This window comes from Triturus cristatus, chromosome 10 (genome assembly GCF_964204655.1).
Source record: "Triturus cristatus chromosome 10, aTriCri1.1, whole genome shotgun sequence".
In the NCBI taxonomy this organism is placed as follows: Eukaryota; Metazoa; Chordata; class Amphibia; order Caudata; family Salamandridae; genus Triturus; species Triturus cristatus.
This window is the reverse complement of record NC_140593.1, coordinates 219,686,810-219,702,327: the sequence shown is the minus strand read 5'-3', so window position 1 is coordinate 219,702,327 and position 15,518 is coordinate 219,686,810. Positions and strand designations below refer to the sequence as shown.

Sequence of the window (15,518 nt, the reverse complement as noted above, 5' to 3'; positions counted from 1 at the left end):
CTTTTACAAGAGCATTCATTTTTATTGCGATACAAATTGCACAGATTTGGGGGGATTTAGTGGACAAAGCATATAGGATCTCAAAAGCACTATATGTTTGTTTTCATTCTGCACATGAAATAATATTGGGGGCTCAACAAACATTGAATAATATTAGGGTGCATTAACATTACCATGTTATCTGCATCTTCACATATGCCCCGATGGACTTAAATTATTAAAATGATCATAGACAGGTGTGCCACGTGCATCTAATATTTTGTTCAATGCCATATCCGTGTTTCGAAGTGACGTGCAGAGTTCAAGCAATTACTACCAATAAAAGCAAAGAAGGACGTGCCCTCTCTTCCCTTTCCCCCATTGTGATCCCAATAGCAGCTCTCTCCATAGCAACGGAGAACTTGCTAATGCAGCGAGGCTAATCCCTTCGAGTTTCCAGAGCGCCAGAGAGGAGTTTAAAAACTTCACACTATCCTCATCTGAATACTGCGGCTTCTGCTAAAACATCCCTCGGTTTCAACTCACGGTAAGACCAGAAAGTTCCCAAACTGGAGTGAACTCGTGTGTGTGGCTGTGCTAATGAATACAGAGAAAGTGTGAGGTTGTAACTGCGAAGACGTGTGTAAAGGCATTATGGAGCGCTATTTCTCCAACTGCCTGCCTTTCAGACCGTGTGAGCCCTGGATGCCAATAACGAGTGAATAGTTGAGGCTTTCTATTGTTCTTAAAACGAAAACACACACGCGGAGACAACCGATGCAAGGAGAACATGTGTGTGCATTGTAGGTAGGCACACACGTACGAAATATTCATTCTTCAAAAGTGTGCTAGATAGAAAACGAGGTCCGGGAGGAATATGCATAGCATTTGAGAATTTGATAAAGACCAGACAGATATTATGCAACGTGAAATAATTATTGATGGCACAAAACAAAAAAAGCAAAAAATATTTTTTGGGAAAGTTGCACGTTTGATGTTGTGTTTAAAGTTCGGCTCAGCACTTGATATAAATATACAGGCTGAAAAACCTCAAAAGGTTGCATCAAGTTCTACAAATAAATTGCTGCTCTGCGCGCACATATTTAGCCCCAAGTTCCCTAAATGAAGAGATTAAACTGCTTCACAACATTAAGTTGTACATGACTCACGAAGTGATGGTAGCATTAGTTTCATTGTATGTTGAAGGCGCGTACCCACATGTTGTTAGTTTGAGCAGAGCTATGTCAATAAATAAACTATTTCTCAGTGATTTTTCTGTAGTGGTCGAGGGAGACCTGCATCTCCACTGGTGCCCTGGCATGTGAAGTCGCCATTAGTTCAGATCCTGATGCCTGAAACAATATGAGCCCCACAGACCCCCTGTTGTTCAGAAGCAGCTTGTCACAGCAAATCAGCTTAGTCAACCAATTAATGCATCCTTTCAAATAGGCTGAGACCTTCCAATTAATCTGCTTTCCTTAACAATCCACTCTTTCAGGTTGCACGTCTGAACTGAACCCTGCACGCCAAAGACCCCACTAACCTGCTCAACAAGAGACTGAAATGCACTGTCGCAGAAAGCCTCCATTTTGGGGATTTGTGCTCTGCATTGTGTTCTGCGGGGTGTTCCTGGATGTGCAGGCGGAGCGACCTGGCGAGGGCGGAAATCACTCCCACGGCCAAGGGTATCTCGCGCAACTTCTACAGGTACTCACAATGGAAAACTCCACTGACTTGGCCAAGAACCACTCCCGAGATCTCATTCCACTATTACTGGATAAAGTTGTGTGCCCTCACAAGGACCAGGCTGCACAGCTCTGCCATTCGGTTAGTGCCAATAACTCACTTTAATACATAATGTCTAAATAATTGCTCTAAAAGACTCGTACTGCATATTCTGTAAGTTTGCAATTGTTGAAGTTGACACAGTCCTTTGCCTCTTGTCAGTATTCAGCTATCCAGAAAGGAGTGATGGTGGGACCTCAGTGCGATAAGCATGACACATTGTGGAAACACAAACTTGTCCAAGTTTGTAATTCCGAATGTGGGCAATGCAAGTCAACATTACTGTCTCCACCCACTCATGTCCTGTAACACAACAAACTGAGCAATGCCTTGGCAGTCCTATATTAGATGCCATTAACCAAAATCCAAGGTTCTTCTGCTATCAATCTTGGAAGGAGAAAAAACTGACAGTCAGTCTTATGGCAACAAACTCACATGGAGGTATATGCAGAAAGCGTTCAAGTGATCCACACATTTGATCAAAATACCAATATTTTGCTACATGACCTAAACTAAGACTATGGGGCATATTTACAATAACCTGAAAGAGCATGGTGTTACACCAAAATTGGTAACGCTGCGCTCCGACAGTTTTAAAATGCAGGGGTGCGCCGTAAATACTGGGCACCGCTGCATTTCCCCTAGTGCTAGCACTAAAAAAGCTGCCTAGCACCAGTGCGGGCACCCAACCGCAATTTTGCTACAGTGCCTGTGCTGCAGGGGGGATTGTTTATGTGCAGGAAGGGATACCTTCCTGCACATAAACACCCTTAACAGGCGGTTTCCTCTCTTCATGTATGCTGCAGAATGCAACACACTTGGAAATAGCAATATAAGAGGCGAAATAAAATATTTCTCCTCCTATCGCCAGTTTAAGACCAGGTATGTCCTGGTCTTTTTATCGGCACTGCCCCATACCTTATAAGGGCAGCTTCAAAAAGCAATGGGTGTTACAGTGGAACGCCCACTGCAACATCCATTGCATGCCCCTTTCAAACTAAGTGCTGCATGAATAGGGGCATTATTTACAAGGTGGCGTTAAGCCACAAAAAGTGGCCAAATGCGGCTTTTATAAATAAGACAAAGGAGTTAATGCCACCAGAACTTCAAAATCAGTGATGGTCTGGTGGGTTAACACCTTGTACATATGCCCATATGAGTGAAGTTCTCCAGTTTGTCGATCCTCTTCCTTGTAGAATGGAACAGTCCAGGAATGCATTTGGTAACCCTTAGATGGTTCAAAATGCATTGGTATGCTACAGAGGTGAGTTTTAAAAGTGATTTAGAAGTGATGAAGAAGAGTGTAGAATCTTCCCATACCTCCCAATTTAACGCTCAGACTTACAACACATTAGCACCAGTGCTGTTGGAGCTATATGAGACACACTGACACAAAGGACAGCACCGATCAATTGTTGCACACAAAATTACTTTTGACCCTTAAATTGATGCAAGTATAGCACCAAAAACCAATGAATTGAGTGACAAGAAACCCTTTATAAGTTATTGAGAAAGAGTGTAAGAGGGTTGGAACAGCACAGACACAAAGTAACATGACCTGGCTTTGCATAGAATCCCAGTGCCAAATAAAAACAGGCATAAACAATGGGCGGAATCGTATGATCTTGTTCTGCATAATTAGCAAAATGACACCTATTGCTAAATTTTTAATTGGGCTATTGGCAGTGCATAGAGATTGGTACTGAAAGGAGTGCCTCCAGTACAAACCTCAGGCAAGACTCTGCTTGGTTCCCCTTGTGCTGTGTTTATCATGATATGAAGAAGGCATTTATAGCACACACATGGCAATGATAGCATCATTGGTGAGCATTTTCTGGCATTCATGCAGCACAACGCTGAAGATTTGTGGAAATATAGGTAGATTGTGTTTAGCATCATATGAAAAAGGCTTTTTTGGAAGGCTGGCGACATCATTTATGTTAAATCTAGGTGTAATGTATTGCTAAAGCTGCACAGATGCCTTTGTTTACGCAGTATATATAGTATGGGGGGTTGTACTGTACAATTTTGAAAATGACTATGCTACTTATATAATCATGTCATTTTGTGTGATTAATCGTTAACCTATTAAAATGCATGCAATCCCAATAAACGTAAACCTACAAATACGCACACAGAGATTCTGTTTACCTCAACAAAAATATTTAAAAAACGATATATTTTTGGGATAATAATTACTGGTAAGTCAATTTCAAAGATTATCCGGTTTATTACTTTGGGGATGATTTAGAGTTCGGTGGGCAGGGTACTCTGCCGCAAACGCAGCCAAGTCTGCTAAACTCTTGGGGCCATATATATGTACCGGTTGTGTCATTTTTGCACCTCGTATCGGGGTGCAGGTGGACTCAACCCTACATGCGATTTATCAAGCTATGCAAGGCCACCTTGCATGGACCTGAGTGGCTTGCCAAATACAGAGAAATGCAGAGCAAATCGATGCGTTGCATTACTCTGCCCCAGGGAGGCGTTCCATGGGTGGTGCCTGGGTATTCCTACTCAACACCCATTGGTTTTGATGCATACCCAGATCTGCCATTAGTGATACACCTGGGAATGCACCAAAATGCTACGCCTGCCCAGGGGAGGCGTAATGAGGAGAAATATCTTTATATCTCTTCGTTTTTTACTTTTCCTGCAGCACACATAGAAAGAGGAAATGCCTCAGTGGATTGTTTTTGTGTAGGAATATGTCCCTTCCTGCACAAAAACAATCCTGTTTACAATGCTGGCACCCTTGCACCATGTGCAAGAGGGCCTGTGTTGTTGTTGGGCAGCCCCTTGTGCACCAGCACTGAGAAAAGGAAGGAATTTGCTATATTGTGTTATATACGGCACAATCTTGCCCTTTCCACATCACACAGTGTCATGCAGCACAACAAGCTGACTTGCTGCGCTGCATGACATCTATATAAATATGCCCCTTGGTCCGCCTGCCTCATTTGCAGACTGTAAGCTTTGTGTTGGATGAGCCCCCGTTGGCTCTGTCAAGCGGAAAGTTTCCTCCGATGGTCCAATATAGTAGGGGCCCTCAGAGGAAGGGAATTACAGCTCCCTGAATGAATGTACTCACTCTGACAATCTCTAAATTGGCCAGTTAATTTCTCACTTGGGACAGATATTTCTTCAAAAGCACACAAGTCATATCATCTTATATATATGTCCATCTTTCCAGGTAAAAATGTGGTATTTTAAAATAATGGGTAAGCTTAGTTTTTTACATCTAGAAAAGGGGGACAGGTCAATTGTACTTCACTCTCAAGGGACAACAAAAACTGCATTCTCCTTCTTAAACCTAAGCCAGACCACAAGATGGATGAGACACCACTGAAAGTGACAAGGGTAGTCTCTTTCATGTTCTCATCCTGTTACCAGATTAAGTCTGTGATAGCGGCTGCCTCTCTGAACAGTCCCAGCCTCCTGCATTACCTAGCAAGCTCTGTACACTCTCAGCGCCACTGTGCATCTTTCCTTCTTTCATCACTGCTGTACCAGTCTGTGGTTCACTCCTTTGCCTGCTGCACCATCCTACATTACATTGGTGCATGCAATGCACAGTGGGAGCTGGCATAAGGGCTGAGTGGTGGCGCAGCAGGGGGGGGACAATGGATTACATGAAGAAAAAAATGTAAAAATGTACCTTACCTTCAGCCAGCCACCTCATGATCTTCTGCTCCTCTTCAGACAGGCTCCCAGAATCCGCTGCGGCAAATCCTGATGCTGCTCTCAGTAGCATGAGAGCAACATCTGGACTGGCCTGAGCACCATTGATTTGTGCTCTGAGGGAGACCGGGATCCTGTGCCTGCTGTCTCCAACCTGGCAAAGCAGTTTGGTTTGGAGGCATCTCCAGTGTGCATGCCAGTTTGTCAGCCTTGAGACGGCCGGACAAATCCACATGAGCACTGAAGGCAGTGCATACCACCCCCCCCCCTCCCTCAGGGCCTGTCATCCCCCGGCCCTTTCCACAAGACTCAGCACACTTAGAAGAAAAATAAAACAATAATAAAACGTTTTATTTTTCATGATTTTGAGGGTGCTGGCTGGGGCTGCAACTCTCTTCCGCCATAGCGGCATGTTTCACCCCACCCTTGGGCACGATTGACATTATCACTGCAGCACACCTTGTCTGTTGCCACCCAAAGCTGACCTATCAATAGTATTAACCACTCAATGTCATTTGTGCTTCTTCGGTGATGGGTGACAAGTGACGAGCCAGACTTCACTCAGTAATATGCAGCTAAAGGGTCGATCATATGCAATCCTTCTGTTCTGGATTTCAGTGAGTCCAGCCAGATGCCTGCCTCCCGTGTTGGGCATCACACTTAGGGTTGCCAAGTTCTTCTCGTGTTTTCTACTGATCACTTCTAGGTGGAGTCCACCTGGTGTTAACTGCTCTGTACTTATTACTCATATAAGAAAGCTTGTATTGTGCATGCTGCAGATGCTCTGCCTATATTAGTGAAGTTTGGAAAATATTTTTCAAAATACACAAGCTAAAATAGTTGCCATTATCAATGCTGGCTTTTATTTTCTGAGTTGGGAAAATATTTGCAGGGATAAATTAGCATTTTTTTATTAGTCAACTTGGCAAAATTACTGTTAAACTCTGGTGTTTGCTTATATTTAAAAACATACACCAAGGGTGCCCAGTCCCGTTTAGGACTTAAAATCCAATGAGAGCTTGGGTGGAAAGTAAACAGAGAGGGAAAACTTGATTTTTTAGTGAGTTGGAGAATTTCCAGCAAGTCACTTTGTTATATATCAGAGATGACTCCGACAAGCTCATAAGTGTCTAGAAGTGAGCCATATGAAAGGCACACCTGTGAGTGATCAGTATGGCTGAGATGTTGTGGTGATAAACATATGAATGGGGGAGAGGCAACATTTTGTTCATTAATGAGATGTTGTGGCACATGTTAGACCTGGCCCTTTTTGCAGGTTTGTCACCAAATATTTTGCCTTTTTCCTCCTATTTTTCTGACACTGTTTTTGTTGGCTATAAGACTCTGGGCACTTTACCACTGCTGATCAGTGCTAAAGTGCATATGCTCTCTGTCTAAATTGTAATTATGATTGGTTAGCCATGATTGGCATATTTGATTTACTTGTAAGTCCCTAGTAAAGTGTACTGGGTGTGCCAGGGCCTGTAAATCAAACGCTACTAGTGGGCTTGCACCACTGGTTGTACCACCCACCTGAGAAGTCCTGCAAATGTGTCTGTGACCTTCCATTGCAGTGTCTGCATGCACAGTTTTTAACTGCCTTGTCTCCCTGGTAAATGTACACACTTGCCAGTCCCTCACCTTCACTTTTCTTACATATAATTCACTCTTAATGTAGACCCAAGGTACACCCATGGGCAGGGTGCAGTGTAAGTGAAAGGTAGGACATGTGCTGATGTGGTGTATACGTCCTGATAGTGAAATATTGCCAAGTTAGTCTTTCACTATTGCAAGGACTAGCTATCCGATAGCCTAACATGGGAGCTGCCTTGTCACAGTTTTGCAAGTTTAGCTTTCCATTGGGAACAGCTGGAGATTTGGAGTGCAGGATCTCTGAACTCAGAATTTAATAACACACATTCTAGTGAAGGTGGTTTTTAAATTGTGTGTTTGAAAAGGCCACTTTTAGAAAGTGGGTATTTTCTTGCTTTACCATTCTGTATGCCTCTTCCTGTTTGTGTATTCACCTCATGGTTTTGGAGTGACAGGTGCTGGGGATGTGCATTCACTCTAGACAGTCACAAGGGGGGTTGAGATGTGTCCTGCCTTTCCTGGGTGACTCAAAGCCAGACTGAATAGACCTTTCTGCATTTAGAGTGGTTGGATGAGTTTTCACTAGCACCTGAATAGGCTGTATCTGCTCTGCACAATTTTGTTTCCACCTCCTGGAGAGAAGCTGTACCAGGGAAGACATAACTAGTTTTACGGAGCTCAGAGACTCTTGAAACAAGGACTACAAAGAGGAAATTGGGTATAAATATTAGGTCTAAACCTCTAGAACTTTAGGAAGAAGAGTTGAAGAGCAGTGAGGAGGAGACTGTCCCTTTGCTGTGTGTTGCTTGATGGGTTGGCCTGCAGTTGTTGCTTCTGTCAAGGAGAGGACAAAGACTGGCTCATCAGCCTGGCTAGCTTGACTACAGTGGCATGGAGAGCACAGGGTGGTGTGGTGGGAAAAAGAACAATGGATTAAACCCAGATATTTGGGGCTGGGGGTGAAGGGGGTGAATGTTTGTATTCTTCAGCATCATTTGTTCCTTTTGCTTTTGTCGCCCTAAGTGGGAAGGGTATGCTCAGACGTGGGTCCCGTGCTCACTGCACCACTAGATTCAAGTAAGCCTGGCTGATGAGAGGTGATGCCCTGAAACCTTTCCCAGGATGCTTGTTTCTGGTCCAGGGAGGATCTGGCTTGGCAGTTCGGGCTGGACTGTTCCCATGACGGGAAGGGTCAAGACTAATTTGCATATGGCTGGGTCCAAACTTGGGTGGCGTGGTGAGCAAAAGAATGATGGATTAAACCAGATCCGTGTGACTTGGGGTGAATGTTTGCATTGTTCAGCATTCCGTCCATCATTTGTTCCTTTTGCTTTTGGCATGAAACATGAGGTACATTATTCCGTTACACTTTGTTAGAAATGGGATTTCTGGTTGGCTAGGGCTTGCGCCAAAGCCAGGCAGAAACCACCACTCTAGTCAGGGCTGGGGAGTTACACGCCAAAGATAACCCCTGCTCACCCCCTTGGTAGCTTGGCACGAGCAGTCAGGCTTATCCCGGAGGCAATGTGTAAAGCGTTTGCGCACGCACCCAGCAACAACACCCAAGGCCCACCACAAAGGAAACTCCACACAAGGTATTATATAAAAATAGCCTTTGTATTATACCAAAACACATTAGATAATATTCACACAATTTACACTGTGCCAACTGGCACTGGGCAGAATTTTACAAGGGATTATATGTACAGGGGACAGGGCCACATGGACCACTGTCAGGAATTAGCACTTTTAGAACTTAGCACTTAGAACATAGGATATAAAATTACTGAAGCACAAAATAACACATGTAGTACACAACCAGTAACTACTGGTAACAGGTAAGTACCACCTACGCAACCCTAACCACCTTAGGAGAATATTGCGCAGGGAACCAGGACCTCACTAGCACCAGACAAACAATCACCTAAGTATCACAATACCTGTAGGGGTCTAAGCACATTACACATGATGCATCACAACACATTCAGAGGTGTAGGGAAGGGAAACACATGATGCATAACATACATTCAGCGGTGTAAAACAAGGCACATGACGCATAAAACACCTGCGACAATAACCATGCACCCTAGGTGAGGGCACACACAGCAAAACTGTCCCCAGGCCAACCTGGCCTCGCAGGGGTGCAGAAAGGCCCAATATCCAGCAAAGTCAGGGCACGACTGCGCAGGTTGCGCAAACCAGGGCGCATAAGGCACAACCTAAACGATGCAGCTGCCCACTAAGTGCTGGGCAGCTGTGAGTGAACCTAGGCACCACTGTGCCTTTAGATCCAATATGCATCCGTTGGAGCCTCTCTGGGCTCTGAAACTAATATGCCCCTAGAGCCTCGTGGGCTCGAGAAGAATGAGGTCCCCAAAGTGTTGGAGCTGCCCGCTGCCTTCCGGGGCCGCTCTGACCAAAAACAAGGTGCCCCGTCATTGGAGTCCCTCTCAGGGACTCGAAAGACTAATTATGCCCCTTCGTTGGAGCCTCAGGGGCTCAAAACAACAATGCGGCCCGCGTTGGAGCCTGTGGGGCTCTAATACAAATATTTGCCCCCAGAAGCTGGAGCCACGTAGGCTCTGCACACTAATGCGCCCGCGTTGGAGCGGACCGGCACCTACAGCACACGCACGGAGTCCCCCAGCCCTGCTCCACTCACCGGGCTGTTGCTCTGGGGGCTCCCGCATCGTCTTCGCTCTCTGCTCTCGGTAGCACTCCGGCGGGGCAGCAGCGTCTCGCGGCCTCGCCTCACCCGGTCCCCGTCCTCGGGACCAAGTTCTGTGCTTGCTTGCAGTCTCCTCCTTCGTCATCGGAGCGCGGGGTAGGCTCCCGTCTGCTTCCGGGTGGAGGACCCGTCCACGTCCCAGTCAGAGCTGCCTGACTTCCTGGGCTTCCCCGGCCGCGGCGGTGATTCTCTGGCCGTAAGAGGGTAGGCTCCCTCGTAATCAAAACAAATAAGCGGGGTGGGCACCCGCCAGCTAAATAATTAAATATGCCGGATAGGCACCCGCCAAGGAGCACACAAGGCGGGGTGGGCTCCCGCCTTAAAACCGGCAAAAGCGGGGGAATCCCTACGTTGGGGTTCCCTCGCAGATTATCGTAGCGCTGCGCTACGGGCCACAATGAAGGCGCTCTTCAGGGAAAGCGCGTCTCGATGCTGGTGTCCCCAATAAAGCGCTCCTAGCGCTATAAGTCAAACAAAAGCACCTCCAGGCGCCCTAGGGGAGAATACAGAAGTCCAGCAAAGTTCTCCCCTGTATGCAGCAAGTCAGGGGGGGGGGCAAGGCTGGACCCAGAGCCAGCTCACTGGGCCTCCAGGCAGGGAGGTAGTCCAAGTGGCGGTCCTGTAGTCCAGCAACAGCAGCAGCCCCCCTCAGGCAGGATCCTGGAAGAGAGCCCATTCATGGGGTCACAGCCCCTTCTTATTCACAGGTTCTCCTTTGTTTCAAGGTGCAGGGAAGGGGCGAACCAGTTACAACTGGTTCCTGAGCACTTTGTTTTGCTCAGCCCCTCTCCCTATTCAGAGAGCAGGCCAGGGTCATCAGTCGCACCACAGGGGGCGGAGCCAGCATTGTGTGGGGAAAGCCCAGCCCTATTCAGGTCCTAGGTGTACTCCTCCCACCCATCTAGCTGCTGATCTCCCCATTCACCACTGGGTGACTCCTCCTGACTCTGGGGATTCCCTAGCCCGTCACACGACCTCAGCCAGCCAATCACGTAACAGGCAGTCACTGCACACGCACAGCCATGTCTAGAAGTGGCACTTCCACACTAGACACATACATGCTGCATACATCATTGCACAGCATTCAATCACACGAGTCCGCACATACCAGACTCGTCCCTGTACACCTCACGCATCAGGAACTACCAGGGGCACATACATTCCCCCATGCATTCCTATGGGAGGGCAGGCCTACCTCACTACACGCACGCACTTTACCCTTAGACACAGCGGTAAAGTGCGCAGAAACCAAAAATCACTACCACCAGGTCACCAGTAAAAGCAAAAAGTTTAGGGGTGAACCTGCCAGAAGGGCCAAGTCCAACACACTTCATTACAGGTTATACACGTCATAAAAATAGTGGACAATATATATTTTTAAAGGTTATACGTGGGCCAGAATAACTTTGCTAAACACTTTTGAATGATCAGTATAAATCAAATATGTAATTTTCAGAATAGTTACACAGATATCAACTATTTTTGCCATGGTGCAAACATCTTTCCGTTATGTTAACTTAAGCAAAATATGTTAGGTACATTTCCTCTTGCTCTACTTGGATACCAGTACAAAATAGATTTTACCTTTTATTGTCTAGAGCAATTTTTCTTTATTTTGGTCACTGGTCTTTGATTTTTGATTTCAATCGAGTCTTATTGAACCGGATGCTTATACTGTTTATGCAATTGTGTCTGCAATACTCAAATTGTAAAAGCCTGAGTAAACCCCTTATATATCTGCTTCCCTTTTGTGATATTGGCCATATTTTTATTATATGTTTAATTAAAGCTGCTTGCACCTTTGAGTTCTTTATTTATTTGCCTGTATTGCTGACTAGTTTGTTTGCTAGACACAACAGTTCATATATTTGAGTGTATTTATTTGAGGTTCAGGTCAAACTACCAAGGCGAAGCCATGGTATCCTTTGGAAAAAATCTATTTTCCTTTGTCGACTTTTCTGTTTAGGAAGTGTAGGTGATAGAAACTAATCACACCAGCAGGGTTCTCTCTCAATATCTCTCCTGTTGCATTAGTCAGTATTTATATTGCTTGTAAATAGGACCAACAAACCAGAATGACTCATTAAGCAGTATCAAGCTCCAACATTAGACTGAACAGTGCTCAGGAAACAGTAATTGTTAGAAATCCGAGTTAGAGGATCCCAGGGCAGTCAAGAGGTACTTATTAGACCCTGTTCAGGGGGGTCATGTGACAGATAGGGCCTACTGAGTCCCAACTACTGTAGTTGAAGTTGTTTGCCACGGGTGTCCTGGTGGTTCACCACCTATAGCTTTGCTAACTGGGCCAAGTACAGCCTTTTCTACACTTGACTCTCAGGCAACAAGGATGAGTAGTCCCAAGCTTCTCAGGGACATAGTATGAGTGGTGGGGGACCAGAGCTCAGAACTCACAACGCAACCAACAGACACAATGACTGAATAGCCAGTCCAATGCTTGTTTTTTTGTAAAAACAAGAATTTTAATCGCACATCAGAATTTCATACTACACTATTCAATTAGAGTATTTCCCACTGAGTAACTTTATTGTTTGATTAATAAAAATCATTACAATAGTGGGCATACAACAATAAAACATATATCAAAAATAGATACTGCCCTTAGCATCACAGTTAAATAGCAAAGAATAAGAGGTTGTAATATTTAATAATAAAAATTGTTTGAAACCTAGTCAATACCCATTAAAATTTTTGGAATCTCTCTAAGTTCATGCTACATGAGTTTGGACTGCATTTGGGCAAAGCCCCTTCAGTTTAATTACAGTTAAAAAACAATAATTCATTTAGTTTTAATGTCTTGCTAAAAAAGAAGGAAAAACGCTGATCATTACTGGAAACCTACTAACAATTCCACTAACGGTGCATTTCTGTGAGTAAATGTCTAAACCCCAGTAAAGGATGATAAAAAACTCTAAAATCATACGGGTACAGAGGCGTAAAAAAACAGTGGTGTTCCAATGCCGGGCTCGGCCGTTATCGTAGGGTGTTGTAAGATGAACAAATTAGTGTCTCAATGGGGTTAGAGCAGCCCTGTGCAGGTAGACCGTTATCAAGTCGCTGCTTGTCACAGTGAGTCAGCCTTTTTTCTGCTCTTTGAACAAACTTGGTAAACCAGATGTTAAGCATTGAGTTGTCTGGGTTCATAGATGTAAGAATGGTTTGCCGACAAGAGCGGACAGCAAGTTTGTTCCAGTCACCCCGTAGCAGAGTCTTTTGATCATTAAGAAATGCAGGGCAGAGACGTACCACATACCCAATTGAATCCTTACTGCTCCTGCACCCCCTGCCCATTATGTTGTCATTTGTGTGATGACAGCCTGATAAATTGTGCAGAAAGGGCCATTCTCCCATTCTGAGAGCCAGGAATCTTTTTTCCAAAACACCGTGTAATTGCATGACAATTATGGTGCTGCGGTTCATGGCTTAAACCCTGATATCACTGTCCAAGCATGCTTGCGTTGTGCCAATTGTGCTCTGTCCGAGTGTAAATACCAGGAATGGACATTCCGTTTGATATACGTTTTGAGGGTGTACGGGGATGCATTGGGGTTCCAAATTTCTTCCGCTCCCAGGAGTTGTAAATAATCCTGTAGATAGCGTCGATGTGGTCGTCCCAGCTGACTGGTTGATATTTCCTGCCACAAAATTGCCTCCAAGCTTGCTTCTCTAGATGTGCGTAGCTTGTTGCACAGCTTGATAAATGCTCCAGCCCCAACCGCTCTATGATCTTGGAGACCAAGCTAAGTGGTCCCTGATGAGACTCAGAAACCCACGTATTATTATTATTATTATTATGGAATTTTGTAAAGTGCATGGTTACGCACCCCGGCGTGTCCCCGCGCTGAGAGGACAATATAGGCGAATAAAGCAAGAGGTCAAATCAGTGCGGAGCGGTAGAGGTGAGTTTTTAGTGCTTTACGAAATTTAGTCTCTGAGGGTTCGAGGCGCAGCTCTATCGGGAGCAAGTTCCAATTTTTGGCCGCAAGAAATCTGAAAGATCTCCCCCCCATTCGAGCTTTACGAATTTTGGGGATGGCAACTAGTCCTGTGCCCGAAGATCTGAGCATCCGCTCCGATCTATAGGGGGTAATGAGATTACAAAGGGGTATAGGCGCCCTGCTCATAATGATGCGATGGCACAAGCAGAGTGCCTTGAAGATGATCCTCTCCCTGACCGGCAGCCAGTGGAGGGCCTTCAAGGCAGCTTTAGATGACGTTCTTCTAGGAAGCCTCAATACCAGTCGGGCTGTGGCGTTTTGAAGTAGCTGGAGACGATTAAGGCATTTTACTGTCACGCCCAGATACAAGAGATTGGAATAATCAAGTCTAGATGTGACCAAGGCATGAACCAGGGTCTGCCTAGCACTGACTGGTAGTAGGTCAAGAATCTTCCTTAGGCTCTTAAGCATGCCAAAGCAAATTCCAACCACCCGATTAATCTGGGCAGTGAAGGAAAGGTCGATATCAAACAACACTCCCAGATTTTTTGCCTGCTGACAAGGCATGGGAGTCGGTCCCAGGCAGTCTGGCCACCATGCCGATGACCACACATTCGGTGCACCTCCTACCACGAGCACTTCCGTTTTGGACCAATTCAGCTTCAGGCAGTTATTAGACATCCAGGATGCAAGCTCCTGCATGCAGGCACTGAAGCTGGATGCCGCAACATCAGGTGCTCGTGACAGCGAGATGACCAGCTGTGTGTCATCGGCATATGACACTAGTTGGAGATCGTGACTTTCCACAATGGTGGCAACAGGGGAGACATAAAGGTTGAACAGGGTGGGGCTCAGGGCAGAGCCCTGGGGAACCCCTTGATCAAGAGAGAACATACAAGAGTAATGTTCTCCCTGTCTAACCTGAAAGCCCCTGTCAGTAAGAAAAGATTGGATCCACCTAAGTGCTGAGCCCGTGACTCCTCCTTTGTTAAGACACTGTAGCAAGGTGAAATGTGCTACAGTGTCAAAGGCTGCACTAAGGTCCAATAGAATGAGGGCCATAGTATGCCCCTCATCAGCCCCTTTCCTAATGGTCTCAGTGGCCAAGAGTAGTGCAGACTCCGTAGAGTGGTGGGCCCGAAAGCCAAACTGAGTAGTATGAAGCAAGTTGGCTTTCTCCACAAAGGCCATAAGTTGAAGATTAGCCACCTTTTCTGCCACTTTAGCCATATAGGGGAGGAGTGAGATGGGTCGGAGATTGTCCATCCGGTCCCAACTAAGGTTGGGTTTTTTTTGGAGCGGGAGTACTACAGCCTGTTTCCAGCTTTGGGGTACGCTACCGGAACTAAAGGAGAGATCCAGGACATCTCTTATATAAGGTTCAAGGGTCTCAATGCTCTCTGCCAGAAGCTTGGGAGATGCAGGGTCTCGTGGGGATCCTGACTTAATCGAACGGCAGATCCGCTGGAGCTCGTTCGAGGAAGGAACAAGGAAGTTAGTCAGGCAATTCGTGCCTAAATCGACTGATCTACTCTCATTGAAAGCTGTTCCCTTATCCTTCCCTCCCGAGAAAGTGGAATAGATGGTAGCCACTTTATCCAAAAAGAAGGCAGCGATGCGATTGCAGGAATCTTCTGAGACCAGGGACGGGTCAGCCGAAGAACCACAAAGGTCAATTTCCTTATAGATTTTAAAAAGCTCCTTAGTAGAGTTATTAGCTTCACCTATCCTACCGGAAAAATAATTAGTTTTGGCACGCCTGATCTGGGTATGGTATTCTCTGCGTTTATCTATAT

At 45.6% G+C, this 15,518-nt stretch overlaps 1 protein-coding gene across 1 annotated transcript in view; it reads left to right on the top strand.

The window, feature by feature from the left end:
- The first annotated feature begins 430 nt into the window (after positions 1-430).
- The window catches only part of SLC39A12 (solute carrier family 39 member 12), a 239,877-nt gene continuing 224,789 nt past the window's right edge, over positions 431-15,518 (top strand). Inside the window, exons 1-2 of the mRNA XM_085630837.1 lie at positions 431-526; positions 1,478-1,806. Coding sequence (XP_085486963.1) covers positions 1,543-1,806 — 264 coding nt within the window. The 5' untranslated portion in view covers positions 431-526; positions 1,478-1,542. The remainder of the gene's footprint in view (positions 527-1,477; positions 1,807-15,518) is intronic.